Source organism: Staurois parvus, unplaced genomic scaffold (genome assembly GCF_062004578.1).
Source record: "Staurois parvus isolate SC_StPar_1 unplaced genomic scaffold, SC_StPar_1.0 ptg001446l, whole genome shotgun sequence".
NCBI lineage: Eukaryota > Metazoa > Chordata > Amphibia > Anura > Ranidae > Staurois > Staurois parvus.
The window spans coordinates 383,039-406,524 of NW_028319242.1; the positions used below are offsets into that span (position 1 = coordinate 383,039).

General features: G+C 46.1%; 2 protein-coding genes across 2 annotated transcripts; both read left to right on the forward strand.

Annotated features, from left to right (window-relative positions):
* Positions 1-890: 890 nt before the first annotated feature.
* Positions 891-6,069, forward strand: LOC149435941 (uncharacterized; the record flags this gene model as incomplete). Its single annotated transcript, XM_089662236.1, has 2 exons — positions 891-2,995; positions 6,009-6,069. Coding segments are annotated over 2 exons (2,166 nt in total), but the record flags the coding sequence as incomplete, so codon positions are not given.
* A 3,159-nt stretch (positions 6,070-9,228) lies between these two features.
* On the forward strand, positions 9,229-21,849 carry LOC149435942 (zinc finger BED domain-containing protein 4-like). The gene is made up of 6 exons (XM_089662237.1): positions 9,229-9,402; positions 19,339-19,458; positions 19,702-20,040; positions 20,341-20,682; positions 21,148-21,228; positions 21,619-21,849. The coding sequence occupies exons 1-6, from the start codon at positions 9,229-9,231 to the stop codon at positions 21,847-21,849; spliced, it is 1,287 nt and encodes a 428-aa protein (XP_089518363.1).
* The last annotated feature ends 1,637 nt before the right edge of the window (positions 21,850-23,486 follow it).

Consider the following 23,486-nt stretch of genomic DNA (forward strand, 5'->3'; position numbering starts at 1 on the left):
TGATGACTTCTATCCACTTGGTGGTACAAAATTCAGAGAGATTTTGCCAATTTTTGTGGTTTGTAGGATCCAAGAAGGGGCAGGCCTTTAAGATTCTCAGGCCCCTAGGGGTAATCTTGTATGTAAGATATTGATTGAGGAAGAATTTGTCCCACCATTGGTGGTTGGCGATGGAAATGAGTCTTGGATCCTACAAACCACAAAAATTGGCAAAATCTCTCTGAATTTTGTACCACCAAGTGGATAGAAGTCATCATCTCCCAAAGAGAGAACAAATTCCAACAGCATACACATCACATCCAAATCATGTTACAAGAATTCCTAGACAGCGGACACAAATTACCCACACAGTGGCTAAAAACTCTAAAAAAGAACACCAAACATCAAGAGAACCTCATAGTATCAAACAAAATTGCCAAATTTAAAAGAGATCTAGATGACTATAACCACAATAGAGTTTTCACTTGGAAAAATCACAGCATCCCCGCCCTCATGGATTTAGTCCTCCTCCGCACATCTAGAACACCACAACAACATACCACACCACGACAACCCATCCCCCCTCTCATTCAAACACGATTCACCAAATCATATCCCACACAACACACCAATCACTTCAACCATAAAAGCTTGCACAATAAAGACACACCCAAGTCTCGCCCCAACACTAAAACACCTCCCAATAACACTTCCACAAACCAACAACAAAAAAACCCTATAAATATACCTCAGACCATCACCACCCCTATACCCATAACTGGTGACACCACACCTAATGGCACTCAGATTCCCATCACCCACACAAACACCCCTCAACCCATATCCCCATCCACCGATGCCCATACTGTCATCACCCTTGGCCTTCCGATTTCGAACAATCATCTTAACCCCACTCTCATTTCTGCTCACCACTCCCCCACCAACACCTCACCGTCTTTTTTAGGTCAAAATCCCCCCCACGGAAAAAGAAAACACACAGAGGCTGTAGGGGGGGACGAAATAAACACCGCAACACACACCAAACACAAACACCGCAAACTGTAAAAATCTTCAACTTATCCAACCATCAACTATCACAAACTGAAATCTCTCTGCTCAATCACGGTCTAAACTTTGCCCCAACTTCCCCACCCAACTTATTCACACTATTCAAAGACCTGAATAAATTTATACGCAATCTCACCTTAAAAAGATTCTTTCACATTCAATCCAAAAAAACTCAGCCTACAGCCATTTCACCTGACACAGACAATATCAACCCCTCAACCCCATCTGACTCAGACGCCTTAGACATATTAGAACAATTATTTGCTGAGTCTCACCCTGATGATGGCCCACCTTTAGATTTTACACTCACTTCACAACTTTTATACCCCCCACCTGTGGCACACACTACGCTCAGACCCAAATCAGTATTCAATCCCACACATTCTAAGGGCCCCTACCTGGAAAGTTTTTATAGAGTAGTCTACTCGGAATTCATCAAATTGTGCAATCCCAACCAGCACCATTCCGCCTCTAATCTACCAAACACTGTAAAAAAATCCATTACCACTTTATCAAACAATAAGGACATTATTATCAAGCCCGCCGATAAAGGCGGCGGCATTGTACTTCTTAATACCACTGACTACATAGACGAAGCCCTCAGACTCCTCTCAGACACATCCACGTATACCAAATTAACTAAAGACCCACTACCCGAATTCAAACAGGACGCACTACTACTAACGAACACAGCCTTACTTGATGGTGTCATCACCAAGCAGGAAGCCTCTTTTCTATCTAAAGACTTCTACAACACCCCGTATTTTTACTTTCTCCCCAAAGTACACAAAAATCCAAATAATCCACCAGGAAGACCAATCGTAGCGGCCACAGGGAGCATTACCAGCGGTTTCTCCCAATATATCGACCACTTCCTACAACCCCTTGCACAGGCTCAACACTCATATATCCGGGACAGCGGACACTTGCTAGAATTACTCCAAACATACTCCTGGGAACCCGACTATTGTTGGGTCTCGTTAGATGTCTGCTCCCTATACACCTCGATACCCCATGATGTAGGCATCACCGCCATCCAGCATTATCTATCCTTGGATCCATCACTCAACCCCAAACAATCTTCCTTTATAGTAGACGCCACCTCATTTTGCCTCAAACACAATTACTTCACATTCAACCACGATTTCTACTTACAAACTCAAGGTACAGCCATGGGAGCCAACTTTGCACCCTCATATGCCAACTTGACTATGAGTTTCTGGGAGGACAAACACATATGGCACAACAATCCCTTTGCCGCCCACATCATCTTTTACGGCCGTTACATAGATGACATTATCGTCATCTGGGATGGACCAATATCACACGTAGACCAGTTCGTAACCCATTGCAATTCAAATCCTTTTGGACTGTCCTTCACCTCCACTCACCACAAACATACTCTTGTATTCCTAGATCTCGAATTATACCATGACAATCTCCAAATATTAACAAAAAACCACTTCAAACCCGTATCTGGCAACTCATACCTCCACTTCAACAGCTGCCACCACCCCAAATGGATCCAAAATATACCTAAAGGACAATTCTGTCGTCTCAGACAAAACTGCACCACAGATTCAGATTACAATCTCCAGAGTGACATTCTAATAAAGAAATTCCTAGACAAAGGTTACCCACACAAGCTAGTAGATGAGGCCCACTCCTTCTACCACAAGGGTAGACCCCAAACACACAATAACTCAGAGCCTCCCAACCAGGTCAGATTTATAACCAAATTCCACAACAACTTTCACAAAATGGAGTCTATCATCAATAGACATTGGCCGATACTACTACAGGATCCACATTTAATAGACATCTTAGATAAAAAACCAAAATACACCTACCGCAAAGCCATCAACCTTAAAAACAAGATTGCCCCCAGCAAATACAACCCACCCACCAACACACTCAACACAATCTGCCTCATACCCATTGTCGGCATGTATAGATGCAACAAAGCGCTATGCAAAACTTGCCAATTCGTTAAACACGGACAAAAAAACTTCACCACAAAAGGAAAAACCTATTCATTCAAAGAATTTTACAACTGCTCCACTGATCATGTGATCTATTGTATATCCTGCCCTTGCGGCCTCCTATATGTGGGACGAACCATCAGACCCCTCCGCGCCAGGTTTGGCGAGCACAGACGTCTTATTGAAGATGGTAAAGACAAACATAGCGTCCCCCGCCACTTCCTTGAATATCACCAAAAATCCACTGATGGCCTACAAGTATGGGTCTTAGAATCCATACACAACAATCTCTCTGAGTCTGATCGTTTCAAAAAACTCTGTTCACAAGAAACTTATTGGATATTTACATTAGATACATTGTCCCCAGGCGGACTCAACGAGGAATTAGACATTAACACTATACTATAAACACTACAATCTCCCATTCAAAGCCACTCAACACTCACAATGATACTTCCCCCCCCCCCTTCTTTATAATTTTTTTAATCAAATTTTTTAATCAAATTTTTTAATCAAAAAAATTTTTTATCGAATTTTTTTTTTTTTTTTTTTTTTTCCTTTTGTTCATTATTTATATTTTATTCTATTTTTTACAATTTTTTACAATGTAATTTACTTTTTATAATGTCATCTGCATGTATTATTACCAATATGTTTATCATCTTGCAATCATGCTGTATTACCACTAAATATCTGCTCACTACTGTTACATAATTGATGTGCCAGTGCTGCAAGGTGAACATTTTACCCCACTAATCTCCCAGAACATAATTTTTTTTTTTTTTTTTTTTTTCTTTCGTCTTCCGTTTTCTTATTTATTACATCCTCTCTTTTTTCCATTTGGTTTCCTTTTACCCCCCAGTTAACATCCATGACTTTACACTATTCACCTGACAGCAATGGTCAATCACTGGTTAATTGGTTAATTGATCAATTAGACTCACGTTCCCTATATATTCACCCCTGTTCATCCACTTCCCCCTGCTTGAAAAAGGAGTGCACTTCCGCCTTCCACGGCCAGTGCATGCTCCGAAACGCGTCGCAGTGCACCCTGGGATCTGACGTCATCACGGCCACGCCGCCGCTACGTTCCAGCGTGCGTTCCATCCGGCTTTGAGGGAGGACGTGCATGAAGGCTTGCCTCACCACTGTTCCCCCTCCAGCCACCACGCTGTTCCAGCCGAGAGCTGACCTCCCCACATCGCAGAGAGATGACGGCTCTTCACCCGGGTTACCACCCCACCGGTAACTATTGTTAACCACGGTTTTTATGCTTATGATTACTTCACACATGTGAGTGTTTCTACATTTAGACTTGAATTAAAAGACTTATTGCACTTAGAGGCGCTTCTCAGCAGAAACAACCAATACCAGGATGATGTCTGTAGCTGCAGATATCATCCCACTATACCACTTGAAAGCCACAACGTATATGTACATTAGGAGGTCTTCAGGTGGGTAGAGTAGGGACTGGCCAGACAGGGATTACTTTGTTGTAGTCGGCCAGCTTGAACATGTATTGCCATGTATGTGAACCATAAATTCCTGTTTAATGTAAAGTGTGCTAGAAATGTGTGAGGGTGTATGGAGGTGTATGGAGGTGTATGGTGGTGTGTGGCGGAGTGTGGAGGTGTTGGGTTCCTCCCATAATCCCCCAGGGTTAAATCTGCGGCAGACTTTGGTGTCTCTTCTGCTGGATCAGATTCTTCCCAGGAGCTTGGGATTCCAGAAGACACAAGGCACAGGCAGGGATTGGATGGCTCAGTATCTACATTGATAAATGATAGGTGCAGCGCTAAATAGACTTAAATGACTCTAAAACTGGTATATGTGATGAAGTGCAAATATAATAAAGTGCTGATGCAATCATCAAAGTAAAACATTATATATATATAAGTGATCAATGCAATAAACAAATAATTCCACAGAAATAACAATACAAAGTCCATAAAGTGACAAAGTGGAGATCTGGGTATGTATGATCTCAAAATCAGTGTTCCACACGCCATACTCAATGATTTGGTGATGTGCCAGGTAAGTAGTAGAATTACGCACTCACCAGATGCGTAATAATAATATGCCTGTATATATATATACTGTGGTCAGTCGGAGGTCCCTTTAAGGATGTCTACAGCCTGGTATGGAGTCCCCCTCTCTGGGTCATCTGCATTACCTCTGCCATCCTCCGTATTAAGCTCTGGGGGTTGGTAAGCTCATAAAGAGCCCAAAGAAAGGATGCCAATAGCGTGATACTGCTTCAAAGTAAATGTATTCCTTCCGTTTGGTATACAATAATAAGAGTACAAAAAACTGATCATGAGGGAAATCCAAGATGGCTACCGGACCTGCTCGAGGCTCTGGCGGCATAACGTCATGACGTACAGCTCCTCACTGACGCGTTTCGTGCCAATGTACTTAGTCATAATTGCACCCCTAATCATATTTGTCACTTTATCAGCACTAACAGTCACCTTATTTATTTATTGTTGTCACTCATCTGGGGCAGTGATAGATATATATAATGTTTTACTTTGATGATTGCATCAGCACTTTATTATGTTTGCACTTTATCACATATACTACTTTTAGAGTCATTTCAGTCTTTTTAGCGCTGCACCTATCATTTATCAGTGACTTTGGAAGCTTTATTTGGTTACCTTTTCGATGCTGCAGCAGCTTTGGATTTTAGCGCTCGTTTTCTTGTTGGTGTTTACATCAGTATCTACATTGTATTTGCAGGTTAGATATTTCTATAGAGGAAACATAGGGAGGTGGCTGAGCTGGAGCCAATCACAGGATAACAAGGGATACGTAGAGGAAATGAAACTCGCTGATCACACACTCTCATGTCTCAGAAATCACAGGTTTCTCTTCTCAGGATCCCGACACTGGAAGGTGTCACTGCAGTTGAACCCTCTCACTGACACGCCCTGCCAGTTTGGCAATTTTTCAAATTTTTTTTTTATTATTTACTTCTAGTTTTCAGAGTTTCTACAAGACCCCCCATACCAGACGTTTCCTGAAATCACATGACCAGTAGAATAAACAGAAGGGGCTGCTGATTTTTTAGGCCCAGCAATAGTTGCAGAAATGTTTATCAAATCGTTATTTTCAGAAAAGCAGTAAAATCCTTATTGGCGCACATAGACACAACGTAACTTACAAAATTCCTGCTAAATTCCTACCAAGGCCTCGGTCACATGGGGGGTAGAGAAGCATGCGCCCATGGGGGGGGCTGGGATTACCTGCATGGGGATGGACGGGTGATCTGTGCCTCCCTATGCAGACAGTCCCATTCATGGGAATCGGGACACAGCAGGTGCAAGGACAGATCAGACATCTGTGCGGGTGTAGGTGTCGGTTCATTGGTCGGTAAAATGGGGATAAAACAGGTGGTGAGGGGGGGGGGGTCACATCGCTTCCTCACTGCCTGTCAGTAGCCTCTGAAGAGCAATCCAAATACAGATCAAGCTTCAGAGGAAAGGGAGTTTTAGATGCAGGTCTAACTCTACTCTTACTGTGTGTTTTATCTTTTTTTTTTACACAAGTACAGTTATAGTTTTTTTTATATTTGTACATTTTTTGTGGGGGGGGGGGGCTTTGGAGACATTAGGGGTTCAAACAGACCTCTAATGTCCCTTTCTTGACAGTCTGCAGTTCCTTTCCTGCAGCCTCATCTGGACCTGGCAGAGAAAGGGTCAGATAGATACTCTGTCTAGAAGGTGATGTCACCATGAAATTCATTTTATCTCTTCAAGTGGGTGGATCCAAATGGTTGGTGTTCATGTGGCCACACCCCTTTAGCACCTGATGGGTTTAGTGTATGTACAGTATGTGTACACATGGAAATATTGGGGGTGGGGATGAGGATCTGATGAGGATCAGATTGCACATGGAAATATTGGGGGTGGGGATGAGGATCAGATTACACATGGAAATATTGGGGGTGGGGATGAGGATCGGATTACACATGGAAATATTGGGGGTGGGGATGAGGATCGGATTACACATGGAAATATTGGGGATGGGGATGAGGATCGGATTACAGATGGAAATATTGGGGATAGAGATGAGGATCAGATTACACATGGAAATATTGGGGTGGGGATGAGGATCAGATTACACATGGAAATATTGGGGATAGGGATGAGGATCAGATTACACATGGAAATATTGGGGGTGGGGATGAGGATCGGATTACACATGGAAATATTGGGGGTGGGGATGAGGATCGGATTACACATGGAAATATTGGGGATAGGGATGAGGATCGGATTACAGATGGAAATATTGGGGATAGAGATGAGGATCAGATTACACATGGAAATATTGGGGTGGGGATGAGGATCAGATTACACATGGAAATATTGGGGATAGGGATGAGGATCAGATTACACATGGACATATTGGGGGTGGGGATGAGGATCAGATTACACATGGAAATATTGGGGGTGGGGATGAGGATCAGATTACATATGGAAATATTGGTGGTGGGGATGAGGATAAGATTATACATGGAAATATTGGGGGTGGGGATGAGGATCAGATTACACATGGAAATATTGAAATATTGGGGGTGAGGATGAGGATCAGATTACACCTGGAAATATTGGGGGTGGGGATGAGGATCAGATTACACATGGAAATATTGGGGGTGGGGATGAGGATCAGATTGCACATGGAAATATTGGGGTGGGGATGAGGATCAGATTACACATGGAAATATTGGGGATAGGGATGAGGATCAGATTACACATGGAAATATTGGGGGTGGGGATGAGGATCGGATTACACGTGGAAATATTGGGGTTGGGGATGAGGATCGGATTACACATGGAAATATTGGGGGTGGGGATGAGGATCGGATTACACATGGAAATATTGGAGATAGGGATGAGGATCGGATTACAGATGGAAATATTGGGGATAGAGATGAGGATCAGATTACACATGGAAATATTGGGGGTGGGGATGAGGATTAGATTACACATGGAAATATTGGGGATTGGGATGAGGATCAGATTACACATGGAAATATTGGGGGTGGGGATGAGAATCGGATTACACATGGAAATATTGGGGGTGGGGATGAGGATCAGATTACACATGGAAATATTGGGGATAGAGATGAGAATCGGATTACACATGGACATATTGGGGGTGGGGATGAGGATCAGATTACACATGGAAATATTGGGGGTGGGGATGAGGATAAGATTATACATGGAAATATTGGGGGTGGGGATGAGGATCAGATTACACATGGAAATATTGTGGGTGGGGATGAGGATCGGATTACACATGGACATATTGGGGGTGGGGATGAGGATCAGATTACACATGGAAATATTGGGGGTGGGGATGAGGATCGGATTACACATGGACATATTGGGGGTGGGGATGAGGATCGGATTACACATAGAAATATTGGGGGATTGGGATGAGGATCAGATTACACATGGAAATATTGGGGGATTGGGATGAGGATCAGATTACACATGGAAATATTGGGGGTGGGGATGAGGATCAGATTACACATGGAAATATTGGGGGTGGGGATGAGGATCAGATTATACATGGAAATATTGGGGGTGGGGATGAGGATCAGATCACACATGGAAATATTTGGGGTGGGGATGAGGATAGGATTACACATGGAAATATTGGGGGTGGGGATGAGGATCGGATTACACATGGAAATATTGGGGGTGGGGATGAGGATCAGATTACACATGGAAATATTGGGGGAGGGGATGAGGATCAGATTACACATAATTAATGTCAGCGAATCGCATTATTGACCAATTCAGTATATAATGTACAGTTTTTGTGGCTCACAAGTACAATTTATACCCTTTAATCACTAGAAGTCATACACTTGTTAGCAGACACAATGGAGGTTTTTCGTATTTAGATATAGAAAGCATTTTTAAAGGGGAAGAAAAAGTGGATATTAACATGAATAATGTATTCAGAAAGGGGGGGATATTCTGGATAAAAGGATCCACACTTGGGGGGGTATAACAACTATGGAGAGATACATTAAAGAAGGAATAACCCCCTGAAAATGAAGATGGTATTTCCCATTGCGGGGGGTTCATAGAAGAAGGAATATTCTAGAATGGTACGATTTCTTTAGTGACAAAAGCGTGGAATTATTATTATTTTCTATTAAAAGGAAACAAAGAAAATGAGGAAAATGGAGATGGTTTTGGAGGATTATATAGCTAAAGTAGAAACATTCAAAGAGCATCCAGAGTTTTCTAAATATATGAATGAGCTGAACAAAAACGATAAAAACAGGAATTCAGAGATTAAAAACAAGAAAAAGAAGAAATATCAGAGAGAAATTCAAGATTATAATCAAAAACAAGTATTTAACTGGTTGCCGACCAGCCACGGTGTATATACTGCGACAGGGCGGCACCGCTGCACAAAATCACATTTAAAACCTCATTTTGCAAAACAGGTAGGGGGCATGCGCGAGGCGCACGACCGCCCTACCCGCACCGCTGATCGCGGGTGTCAATCACCGGGTCCCGGCCAGTCATTACCCGCCAGGTCCCGGCGATTGCTGGCAAACAGTGACACAGAGCACAGCTGTATTGTTTTCAATGTAACTCTGCTCCCTGTCAGTTTCCAGCACACTGTTCCTGAGAGCGGAGTTTACCTCTGGGGATCAGCGTGTTCCTGTGAAGTACACCCCCCCCCCACCCCCTAGTAAAACACTCCCCTCACACAATTAACCCTTTGATTGCCTAAAACATTTAACCCCTCCCCCCCAGTGCCATTAGTACAGTTTCAGTGGTTTTCTTTGCACTGATCACTGTATTGGTGTCACTGGCGATGTCAGTAACCCCAAGTCAGTACCCCCCCCCAGTGTCAGAATGTCTACTGCAGTCCCGCCAAAAGTCACTGATCGCCGCCATAAGTCGCTGATCGCCGCCATAAGTCGATGATCGCTGCCATAAGTAGCTGATCGCCGCCATAAGTCACTGATCGCCGCCATAAGTCACTGATCGCCACCATAAGTCGATGATCGCCGCCATAAGTCGATGATCGCTGCCATAAGTCGCTGATCGCCGCCATAAGTCGATGATCGCTGCCATAAGTAGCTGATCGCCGCCATAAGTCACTGATCGCCGCCATAAGTCACTGATCGCCACCATAAGTCGCTGATCACCACCATAAGTCGCTGATCACCACCATAAGTCACTGATCGCCACCATAATTCACTGATTGCCGCCATAAGCCGCTGATCACCACCATAAGTCACTGATCGCCGCCATAAGTCACCGATCACAGTAATATACAAAAAGGTGCAGCGCTAAAACACAAAAAGACAAAGGTGTATATACATGTACAAACTCATGCAAAGGTATAAAGTGACACTGTGCATTCGAATATACGCCACTGTATAGTGGCTAATAGAACGTGATTATTAGAAGGATTATTATATCCAAAGGTAAGTCCAGCGTGAGGATGTGAACAAGATCTCAACCGATCTATGGCTCTCCAGACAACACAGACTGTGTGCACGGTGAAATAATGGGGGTACAGATTACGCACTCACCAGATGCGCAACCTTTGTGCGCTTTTCTATAACATGGAGACCTCCAATGTCTCAACTGAAGTCTGGTCAGATCTGGTCAGGTCCCCTTCTTTGTCCAACACCTTGCAATCGGCCTTCTCCATGAGCAGCCCCCATCCAGGTCAGCATGCATCCGCAGTGTCTCACCAGGGTCCCGGCTCTCTATAGATCCCAGCGCAGGCAGCGCACACTGACAGCTCAAAAACTCATAAGTCATAAGTCGCTGATCGCCACCATAAGTCGCTGATCACCACCATTATTAGTATAAAAAAATTAACAATCCAGTATCTATACCGCCATTTGTAAACGCTATAACTTTCACATAAACCAATTAATTTACACGTATTGGGATTTTTTTGAGCAAAGACATGTCGCAGAATACATTTTGGCCAAAATTCATGACAAAATTAGATTTTTTAATTTTTTTACTGGACATGTTTTATAGCAAAAAGTCCAAAATATGTTTTTTTCCTCATAATTGTCGGTCTTTTTTTATAGCGCAAAAAATAAAAAACGCACAGGCGATCAAATACCACCAAAAGAAAGATCAATTTGTTGGAAAAAAAGATGTAAATGTAATTTTAGTGCAGCGTTGCACGACCGCGCAATTGTCAGTTAAAGTAACGCAGCGACGTAACACAAACTGCTTCTTTAACCGCTTCCTGACCAGCAGAAATGCTGCTACAGGGCGGCATGGGTGCGCAAAATCACATATATATACACGATTTGCACTCCCGTGGTTTTCACGCCCCTCCCGGATGGTGTCAGATTGTCAGTCAGTACAGCAGTCATCACATTTAACCCCTTGATTGCCAGGAAGACACTCATGCACAATAAACCTCCATTGCTAGTATAGTATCTGAACGGGTCAATATCTTTCATCAGATCAGCACTATACCAGCGTTCACATTAGTATAGCGTCCCCACAAATGCAGCGTTAGCGGGATCAGCCCCGGCACCTGCCAGCACCTGTGTTTAGCCCCTACGCTTACCCCCCCCTTCTCCCCCAGCAAGTACAATGTCAGTAGGTCACTGTCACCTGATACATTGCACACAAAACCGCAGTGTTGGCAGATTCAGGCCTGATCTCTGTTAGCACTTGTCGGTAAATTTTGATGACTCTCATATGCAGCAGAGTGCCAGTACTAGTGCCGCGCTACCTTTTGGTGAACTGGCGACACCAGCGGCCTAGTACATCCTGGTCTTTCACATACCTCTTAGATTGTAAGCTCCCAGGATCAGGTCCTCCTAACCCTCTTGTATTGAACTGTATTGTTGCTGTATTGTCTCCCGTTATATTGTAAAGTGCTGAGCAAACTGTTGGCGCCATAAATCCTGTATAATAATAATAATACCAGCACTGCAGTATGACTTGGTGACGTGGCGAGTCCCATAAGTGTAGTACAAGCTGGTGCGGTGGTGAGCACAAGTATTGTTAGGATTTGCGAGGGAAAAGATAGTCACGTGGAACCCCCCGGATGCCCAGACTACATGGGGAGCAGTGACAAGATAGTTTGGGACTTGGTGTCATCCTTCTCCATATGGGGTACCACTTATACGTGGACAATGTTTATCCAAGCGTGCCACTATTTAGACCTTTGTACAATCCTGGAACTGGCGCATGTGGCACCGTGCGACCTAATGTGTGCCCACCATTAGAAGTGGGTGGATGCAGGGCGGTATATTCCAGTGGTGGGCATACCACACACTTTTCTGGCAGAGATTTCTTCTCTTTTTTTCATTCAGTCCACAGGCTGCATACAAGAATAATGAACATAACATGTACAGCAATACCTTTACCAATGCCTCCAATCACGTTATTTGTGATTTACGAATGAAAATCCATTGAAAATAACGCCTCGGATTACTGATTGTTTACTAATTGTTTTCACAATACTAAGTGTATGTCGGCGCTGATTTTTAAATGCAATTGTCATCTTTTATTTTCTTCACTATAACTCACAACATTCGCTGTCAGTTTCCTGGAGCTAAAGGATACTTTGTATCTTCTAAGAAACTGAAATGAAACATTGTATATTTTAGGAAATTTAAAGGAAACATTGTATCTTGTAACTTGGGGAAATAAACTAAAGGAAACTTTCTCTCTTTCAGGTGGGGGAGGGGGAAGTAACTGCTGAATTTCTGAACTATTGTATAGAGAAGAAAAAAACACTTTTTCTTAATTGCCAGCAATTCTTTTACATTCAGTGGGGAACCCCGCTGACAGCTGAAACATGAGCACATGGTTGTCACTACTAAATAATAAATTAATAACGAGTTAATAACATAACTCACGCAGTATTTTAGTCGTGTTTACTGTTTTTCTGACCTTCAGAACGTATTAATTGGTTTTCAATGCATTCCTATGGGAAACAGTGTTTTGGTTTACAAATTTTTTGCTATATGAAATGTCCTACAGAACAAATTAAATTCGTAGACCGAGGTCCTGGTACATCACTGGACTTTGAATGGTTATACCAGGATGATGGTACAGCTGCAGGCATCATCCTGGTATAGTTTTTTCAGCCGGCGATCAGCTTTTATTGGCTAATTAGCTGCAGGATTGCTTTTACAAGCAGTGGGAAATGATGTCCCCCCTCCCCCACTGCCTTCCATGGCCTTCTCAGGCAGTCCCGTGCCATCGGGGGAACCTGAGAATGCAGCCAGTGTTTCTGCCAGCTGACCATAGAGCTGATTAGAGACCAAAGTGGTGCCAATCATCTCTATAGCCTAAGAAATCGGAAGCTACGAGCATTTCATCACTTCAGTTTCGCAGGATATAAACAGCGCCATTTGTAAATTGGGAAAGCATCTGATCAGCGATGTTGGTGAGATGAGATAATGTGAGGGCAGAGGAGAGATCCAGAGTCTGATAGACCCCAGATTCCTCAAAATAGAATCTATGACAATGCCCATTGAAGCTATCGGGGATATTTGCATTCCCTGTGATAGCATTAAAAGTGATAAAAAACAAAGAAGGGACAGTGTAAAAATAATAAAAAAAATCAAAATAACTTAAAAAAAGTACCCTCCCCCCCCTGTGCACGCCCGCATCTGCATTTGTGAGCCTTGACCCTGCGCCAGTATGGAAACAGCGGTTGTACCATGTATGTGAGGTATCGCCACGAACGTCAGATGAAGGGCAGTAATTCTAACACCAGACCTCCTCTGTAAATCTATAATGGTGGCTTGTAAAGGATCTTAAATGTTGTCTATGAATATTAAACACATATGCAGTTTGTCACCATTGCACGGGGCATGCGCAGTTTTAAAGCATGTCATGTTTGGTATCTATTTACTCGGCATACCATTATCTTTTATATTTTACCAAATAATTGGTCAATATTTAGTGTTTCTGTGCATTAAAAGTAAAAAAGTTGGGGGCGCATGCGTGGCCAGGGACGATGGCGGCCGCACTTTAAGTGAGCTCCGCTCATCCCGGCCAGCGAAGACTCACCCGACACTCGCCTCCGCTCCTCTTCCGCTGCGGGTGAGTCACCCATACTCTGCACCCGGCCCGGCACCTGAGCGAAGGCTTGATGGGGAAGATAGGGCGCTGGAGGCCCCCCTCCCCGCAACCACGTGACCCGCGGCCCTCGCCGCACCGGAGGTTCCTCTCCAGGCCACAATCCCCAGCCTCAGGTATGACTGAGAGCCCAGGGAGGGATCACGGCCCCCCGGTGGTCGCGGAGGGTACTGCACCCACAGACACTCCAGCCTCTGCCCTGACACACTCCCTGCTGGAGGACTATGAGCCTCAGCATGCTACTGCAAGGGCTGCGGAGCACTCTGCCTCAGAGAAGCATCCTCCTTCCACCCTGGCATCTCAACAGGCCACCCAGTCACCTTCCCTCACATTGTCAGCGTTGGATGACAAGCTACAAAATTTTTTGCGCAACATTACCGCGTCCATATCCGCTGAAATTGGAAAGCTGGCCTTGGATCTTAGAGGGGACATTACCCAGATTGGAGATCGCACGGACAGACTGGAAAATGAGTTTGATGATCTGGTTCAATACGTCCACGTGCTGGAGGAGGATAACGCTTATCTGAAGCATTCCATGTCCCAAATGCAGCTCCAGCAAGAGGATCTGGAAAACAGGGAACGGCGCCAAAATATCCGTATCCGCAGTATGTCCGAGTCTATTGCAGATGCACAGTTGCACCCTCATCTTCTGTCTTTCTTTACCGCGACTGCCCCCTTGGTTCCAGAAGCAGATTGGCGTATGGATAGGGCTCACCGCTCCTTGGGCCCAAAACCTGCTGAAGGCACCAGATCTCGCGACGTTATTTTTCGCTTTCATTTTTTTCAAAGCAAAGAAGCTCTACTTTCTGCTGTTCGCCATAAATCGTCTCTGGAATTTCAGGGGGACAGACTCCAACTCTTCTGCGACCTGTCCCCGATTACACTGGCTAAGCGACGAGATCTGAAACGGATCACCACACATCTTCAACACCACCGTGTCCCTTACCCCTGGGGGTTTCCCTTTCGGCTGATCGTAACTAGGGACAATACCCAAGTTGTGCTCCGTGATCTTCATGAGGCGGACTCCTTCTTAAAACGCCTGGGACTTCCACCTCTGTCTGAAGATGTATCCCCACTGCCACCAACTCCGTCTCGTACATCCGCCACCCCCAACAAGATCTGGACCCCAGTTCGCAGAGGTCGGAAGAGACTTTCTCGTACCCCACAACGTCCGCGTCTTCCTCGGTCAACTGATCCACCTGCTTGACGATTCTCTGGGGCGCCCTTCTGAATCCGGTGATGAACCTTCCTTCCTGGGTTTTTGGTTCTTTTTGTCTTTACATAATTTTCCCACAGGTTTACCTTATCTGTCCGGCCAAATTGTCGGGTGTTTTTCATGGTTGATTTTTTTTTTTTTTTTCTGGCCGGGCTTGACGATCTTTCCGATGTCCTGGTTGTCGTGTTGCCCCCGACTTTGTCTAGCCATAGGCCTAGACGACTTGGGTCCCATTGTTACCCCCGAGTTTATATCCTTGCGGATACTTATTAGTGTTAGTTCTCTGTTTTTTGTTTTTTATACTATTACCTTGCACTGTACTGTGTTATTCAACTGTTTTATGTTTTTTGTTTCTCACTATATTACATCGATGGTATTCCATTCATTTTTCATGCTATTACATGTAGGTCAGTTGTCGTTGTTTCATAATGGCGTTGAGGTTTCTGTCCTATAACGTCAAGGGCCTCAACTCCATTCAAAAATGGTGGATGGCTTTGAGGGAATTCCGATCCTCTGGAGCAGACATTATTTTTGTCCAAGAAACCCATTTTAAATCAACTGGCTCTTTTCGTTTTGCCTCGAGATTTTTTCCCCAAGCCTACTCGGCCTTTAATCCTTCTGGGAAGGCCGGGGTGGCAATCCTTATTGGGTCACACTGCTCCCTTCGGGTTGTTTCCTCCAAGGTTGACCGCCAGGGTCGTTTTATTATTTTAGAGTGTATGCATGGCGAGACTCCCCTTGTTCTGTTGAATTTATATGCTCCCAATACAGGTCAACTGCAATTCCTATCCCAAACGCTCGCTAATCTAGACTCTATTACTACCTCACAGGTGATTGTAGGGGGAGATTTTAATCTGATTGTTTCCCCCCATAAAGACAGAAAAGTGCTTTTTGAGTCCACCCCCTCGAAGCGGCAATGCTCCTCTTCAAAATCTTTCCGTAAATTGATTAGGGAGCATCGTCTCTTTGACGCTTGGCGGATTAAACACCCCCTTCATAAACAATTTACATTTTACTCCAACCCTCACCGTAGTTATTCCCGCCTAGATCATTTTTTCATCTCTGTCTCTTTGCTCCCACTTCTGGTTTCCTCTGAAATCAATCCCATCACTTGGTCTGACCATGCCTCTTTGACCTTAAATCTTTTTTTTCCCCCTGCTATGCCCAAACCGTGTCACTGGCGCCTTAATGAGACGTTACTCAGGGACACACAATCGTTACTCAGGGACACAGAATTGTTACTCAGGGACACAGAATTGTTACTCAGGGACACATAATTGTTACTCAGGGACACAGAATCGTTACTCAGGGACACAGAATTGTTACTGGGGGACACAGAATTGTTACTGAGGGACACAGAATCGTTACTGAGGGACACAGAATTGTTACTCAGGGACACAGAATTGTTACTCAGGGACACAGAATTGTTACTGAGGGACACAGAATTGTTACTGAGGGACACAGAATCGTTACTCAGGGACAGACACAGAATTGTTACTCAGGGACACAGAATTGTTACTCAGGGACACAGAATCGTTACTCAGGGACACAGAATTGTTACTGAGGGACACAGAATCGTTACTGAGGGACACAGAATTGTTACTCAGAGACACAGAATTGTTACTCAGGGACACAGAATTGTTACTGAGGGACACAGAATTGTTACTGAGGGACACAGAATCGTTACTCAGGGACAGACACAGAATTGTTACTCAGGGACACAGAATTGTTACTCAGGGACACAGAATCGTTACTCAGGGACACAGAATTGTTACTAAGGGACACAGAATCATTACTGAGGGACACAGAATTGTTACTCAGGGACACAGAATTGTTACTCAGGGACACAGAATTGTTACTGAGGGACACATAATTGTTACTGAGTGACACAGAATCGTTACTCAGGGACAGACACAGAATTGTTACTCAGGGACACAGAATTGTTACTCAGGGACACAGAATCGTTACTCAGGGACACAGAATTGTTACTGAGGGACACAGAATCGTTACTGAGGGACACAGAATTGTTACTCAGGGACACAGAATCGTTACTGAGGGACACAGAATTGTTACTGAGGGACACAGAATCGTTACTCAGGGACAGACACAGAATTGTTACTCAGGGACACAGAATTGTTACTCAGGGACACAGAATTGTTACTGAGGGACACAGAATTGTTACTGAGGGACACAGAATCGTTACTGAGGGACACAGAATTGTTACTCAGGGACACAGAATTGTTACTCAGGAACACAGAATTGTTACTGAGGGACACAGAATTGTTACTGAGGGACACAGAATCGTTACTGAGGGACACAGAATTGTTACTCAGGGACACAGAATTGTTACTCAGGGACACAGAATTGTTACTGAGGGACACAGAATCGTTACTCAGGGACAGACACAGAATTGTTACTCAGGGACACAGAATCGTTACTCAGGGACACAGAATCGTTACTCAGGAACACAGAATTGTTACTCAGGGACACAGAATCGTTACTCAGGGACACAGAATCGTTACTGAGGGACACAGAATCGTTACTGAGGGACACAGAATTGTTACTCAGGGACACAGAATCGTTACTCAGGGACACAGAATCGTTACTGAGGGACACAGAATCATTACTGAGGGACACAGAATCGTTACTCAGGGACACAGAATCGTTACTCAGGGACACAGAATTGTTACTGAGGGACACAGAATCGTTACTGAGGGACACAGAATTGTTACTCAGGGACACATAATTGTTACTCAGGGACACAGAATTGTTACTGAGGGACACAGAATCGTTACTCAGGGACAGACACAGAATTGTTACTCAGGGACACAGAATCGTTACTCAGGGACACAGAATCGTTACTCAGGGACACAGAATCATTACTGAGGGACACAGAATCGTTACTGAGGGACACAGAATTGTTACTCAGGGACACAGAATTGTTACTGAGGGACACAGAATTGTTACTGAGGGACACAGAATCGTTACTGAGGGACACAGAATTGTTACTCAGGGACACATAATTGTTACTCAGGGACACAGAATTGTTACTCAGGGACACAGAATCGTTACTCAGGGACACAGAATCGTTACTCAGGGACACAGAATTGTTGCTCAGGGACACAGAATCGTTGAATTAAAGAGTATGTCAGACAACACGCAGAGGAGTGGCAGAGGAGGCAATGTTTCAGGAGCGAGCAGACGTGGCAGCAGAGGAAGGGGTCAAGGCAGCACTAGTCGCAGCCAGAGACCAGTGCTCCCGGTGTCATCCAGCGGTTGTGTCTCCACCGACAACCCTGCCGTCATCGATTGGTTGGCTCGGTCGTCTTCCTCTTCCCAGGTCACCTCTGACACCTACAGCCAACGGTCGGTGTGTACGTCAAACACAACCGTTAGTTGGCATGGCCCGGGAGCAAGCCCACTGAAATCACGTGTCCTCTACCTGCCCCTGTCCTTTGCTGTTCCCTCACCAAGCAAAGTATCGCATGCTGTGGGCTCAGCCCCACTGTACAGTGAGGAAGAGCTAACAGAGGGCGGTCAGGAACGGGGGGAGACATCTGCCTCTTCAGCAGCCAGGCGAAGAAGTACTGGCGAGGAGAGTGGCTCGGTAGCCGGTCTAGAGACAGGTCTGTCTCCTGACCCACACGCAGCCGAGGGGGCTAGTAGTGAGGCGGAGACCCTAATTGATGATGATGAGGCTGATCGCACTTGGCAGCCTCGTCGTCATCAGGCTATTGCTTCCGCATCATCAGGAGAAGAGGGTGGCAGCTTGGCAGCGAGCAAAACAGTCGGTGGGTTGCCCAGGAGGCAGCAGGGTCGCAGCAGTGTCAGTGGAGGCAAACGGCCACGGAGTAGAGCACCAGCTCCACTGCAGCCTACCACCACGGCCAGTAGTGGTGCCGGTGTGCACGGAGGAAGTAGCAGTCAGCCAGTGAGGAGTAGCGGGGGCAAAGTTTCCTACTCGGCGGTGTGGCAGTTTTTCGTCAAGCCGCCCGAGGACGTAAACGTAGCCGTATGTCGACTATGTGGCCAGAAAGTCAAGCGTGGCCAGGGGGCCCATGTTGGGACTACAGCGTTGCGTCAGCATATGCAGGGTCGCCATTCGGTGGCCTGGGAAAACCGTGATAAAGATACGGCGGTTCTGCCTGCCCCAGCCCCCGCTCCATCACCCGCTCCGTTACTTGCTCCGTCACCCGACGTCAATCGCCCTCTATCAGCCAGTCAAGGCTCCAACACCTCTGCTGAGGGGAGTTGTCGCTCGTTGGCATCTTCCGCTCGGTCAGATGCTCCTTCTCCTGCTACTCCTCTTCACGGATTCCGTCAGCAGTCTTTCTTGGAATCCGTTTCCAAGAGACAACAGTTTGCGAGCACGCACCCGACGGTGCAAAAGCTGAACGTCCTCCTGTCCAAGTTGCTGGTGCTGCAGTCCCTCCCTTTCCAACTGGTGGACTCAGCACCTTTCCGAGAAATGATGGCTTGTGCCGCGCCGCGGTGGAGAGTGCCAAGCCGGCATTTCTTTGCCAAAAAGGCAGTGCCAGCCCTGCATTCACATGTAGAAGAGATGGTGGGCCAGTCTTTGAGCATGACGGTCTCTGCCAAAGTGCACGGCAGCGCCGACGTGTGGAGCTGTAACTACGGTCAGGGACAGTATATGTCATTTACGGCCCACTGGGTGAACGTGGTGCCGGCACAGCCGCACCAGCAACTTGGACAGGTCACGCCGCTTTTGCCTCCACGTTTGCACGTCCTTGGTCCGGCAAAGATGTCCGCCTCTACCACCTCTTCTTCCGCCGTGTCCTCAGCCGCCACCCCCATGCCAAGTCCCATTACCCGACCGGCATATCACATGTGCAGGGCGCAACGGTGTCACGCTGTGCTGCACCTGGTATGCCTTGGCGAATGTAGTCACACAGGGGAGGAACTTCTGAGTGTAATGAACAGAGAAATCGACAGATGGCTGTCTCCGCGCAAACTGAAAATCGGAACCATGTTGACCGACAACGGAAAGAACATGGTGTCTGCTCTGCGTCAAGGAAGGTTGTGCCATGCGCCATGCATGGCTCACGTGTTCAATCTGGTTGTCAAGCGGTTCCTAAAATCCACCATCCCACTGCAAGACATCCTTAAAATGTCACGTAAACTTTGCATGCATTTCAGCCATTCCTACACCGCAAAGCACACCCTCCTTGAGCTGCAGCGGCAGAACGGAATTCCACAGCATCGCCTGATCTGCGACGTTGCAACAAGGTGGAATTCAACCCTACATGTGTTAGACCGCCTTTACGAACAGCGAAAGACCATCACCGATTTCCTGATGTTACAAGCGGATAAAGGTACTCCCCTGTGTAACTTAGATGTCAGCCATTGGCAGCTCATGCGTGACACCTGCCGCTTGCTCAGGCCCTTTGAGGAGGCCACGCTATTCGTGAGTCGGCAGGACTATGGGATGAACGACGTCATTCCTCTGCTGCACGTCCTGGAACAAATGCTGTTAACAATGGCTGGTCAGGGTGCGGTAGACGTGGCGCACAGATCTCAACGCCACATGACCCCTGTGGGGGCAGGACAGGAAGAAGAGGAGGAGGTAGAGGAGGACATTGGTGCTCAGGAATTATTGAGTGAAATGGGTGGTTTTTCCACTCAGCGGACAGGAGTGGAGGAGCAGGAGCATCTGGTAGAGGAGGAGGAGGAGACAGAGGACCCAGACGCACCGTGGCAGTATGCTGTGGAGATGGAGGCAGGGAGTCCCTCGCATTCCTTGGCACAAATGGCCCATAGCATGCTCGGTTGCTTGCGTAGCGACAGCCGAATAATAACCATCAGACAGAGGGATGACTTTTGGCTGTCCACCTTGTTGGACCCTCGCTACCGTTCCAAAATGGTGGCCTTTTTCACACCTGCTGAGAGGGAGGCCAAAATAACGTACTATAAAAACCACCTATGTAGTCAGTTGGTCTCTGCCTTTCTGCTCCAACGTCCATCCTCAGACACTGTGGGCCCTGTGCGCTCGCGTTCCGCTGCCATGGCAGCAGGGGAGGGGTGGGATGGTAGGAGCAGTGGCAGCTCCACCAGCAGCGGCTGCCTCAGTCTGCAGTCGATGATGAGTAGCTTTCTTCACCAGCGCAGTGAGGAAACTACTAACCAGCCGCAGCAGCAGCAGCATCAGGTGGACCTGGAGCAGGAGCTCAAACAACAGGCTTGGGCCTACTTGGACAGCACCCTGCCAACCGAGGTAGACAATCCCCTTGACTACTGGGCAACGAAACTTGACCTTTGGCCCCAACTAGCTGAATTTGCCCTTGAAAGGCTGTCATGCCCGGCCAGTAGCGTGGCATCGGAGCGCGTGTTTAGTGCGGCAGGAGGTATTGTAACTCCGCGGAGGACACGACTGTCCACCCAAAGTGTGGAGAGACTCACGTTTGTGAAAATGAATCAGGCGTGGATTAGTCTGGATTTCAAACCACCAGTTCCTGACACAACTGACTAAATCCGCCATGAATCATGCCCCAAACATGTTATTATTTTTAACATAGGCCTCTGTATGGCCTTCAATTTAAGCTGCTTACGCTTCGCCACTCTGCCATGGGCCCCTGTACCGCCTCCTCTTGCTGCTGCCAGGTCCAGAGTGTGTCATGGGTCCCTGTACGGCCTCCCATTGCTGCTGTCTCCATCGCCACACTCTGCCATGTGCCACTTTCAGGTCTCCTCACATTGCTGGTGGGTTCCATTTTGTGATAGGGTGCTGGCAGATTACGGGCCTCCCATTGCTGCTGCCAGGCCCGTAATCTGCCATGGGCCCCCGTACCGACTCCTCATGCTGCTGCCAGGCCCGTAATCTGTCATGGGCCCCTGTACCGCCTCCTCATGCTGCTGCCAGGTCCAGAGTGTGTCATGGGTCCCTGTACGGCCTCCCATTGCTGCTGTCTCCATCGCCACACTCTGCCATGTGCCACTTTCAGGTCTCCTCACACTGCTGGTGGGTTCCATTTTGTCATAGGGTGCTGTATGGCCTCCCATTGCTGCTGCCTCCACCGCCAAACTGTGGCTCCACACTCTGGTTTTGGCCCCGTGACTGCCCAAATGAGTGAAGTGTGCGGTGATTCTAAGATCGACGGCACTCATCTGCATGTCATACTGACTGACAGTATTATTTCTCTTCCCCAGCAGACTCCAAGGGCATTTAAATTAAAGGTACAGTGTTCTGCACTAATATAAAGGCTCTCTGAAGCCTAGAAACACCCTTTTTATAAGTTGAATTCGCAGCGAATATATTCGACTCGAATCAAATTTATTCCTCGAATTCGCCGAATCAGCAGAATCGAATTTTTGAATACTTCGCTCATCTCTATTTATAATCCAAGTGCTTCTCCTGCCTGCTGGCGCTGTAGTAGAGCTTCTGGCTCTCTTTATCATATTTTTTGGACCTGCAGCTCCATTGCTCCTTTTTGGGAAGAGGTCCGCTCCTTGTTGCAATCATTGTTGCAAGTTTCTCTCCCATTTGACCCACTGCATTTTTTGCTGGGCTTGCCATTCCCGGGTCTACCTAAACTAGCCAGAAAACTTGCTGCACATGTGCTAACCGCGGCCAGGAGAAGTATTCCTATGTGTTGGTTATCCTCTACTCCACCTTCATTGCCAACTTTGTATAAACTTATTACCGATGTAAGACAGATGGAGTGTTTGACTGCTTCACATAGTGGTTCGTTTGCTGTATTTGAGATGATTTGGCTCCCGTGGGATAATTTCTCTTCCTCTATGCTGGCCTGAAATGTAAGACCCTGATTATTAACGCACTGTTATTATATGACTCCATTGGTCTTGACTAAATGTAATCCTTGCCATCGAAGTACTTCTCTGTTTTGCTTGTCTTTTTTGTTTTTCTCTCCTTTGTTTTCTGTAACATATGATTTCTTTGAAAACCAATAAAAATTGTTAATATAAAAAAAAAGAGCCACCACACACAGACAGATCCTGGACATGGGCTTCAAATGTCGTATTCCTCTTGTCAAGCCGCTCCTGAACAACAAACAACGTCAGAAGTGTCTTACCTGGGCTAAAGAAAAACAGACCTGGTCTGTCCTCAGTGGTCCAAAGTCCTCTTTTCTGATGAGAGCAACTTTTGCC

What these genes read in the sequence shown, in the direction of transcription:
- LOC149435942 (XM_089662237.1), top strand. Translation starts at nt 9,229, where the DNA reads ATGGAGATGGTTTTGGAGGATTATATAGCTAAAGTAGAAACATTCAAA. An exon ending in AAGATTATAATCAAAAACAA is followed by an intron (nt 9,403 to 19,338) that starts GTATTTAACTGG and finishes GCGGTGTGGCAG; the next exon opens with TTTTTCGTCAAGCCGCCCGA. An exon ending in CCACCTTGTTGGACCCTCGC is followed by an intron (nt 21,229 to 21,618) that starts TACCGTTCCAAA and finishes CTTGACTACTGG; the next exon opens with GCAACGAAACTTGACCTTTG.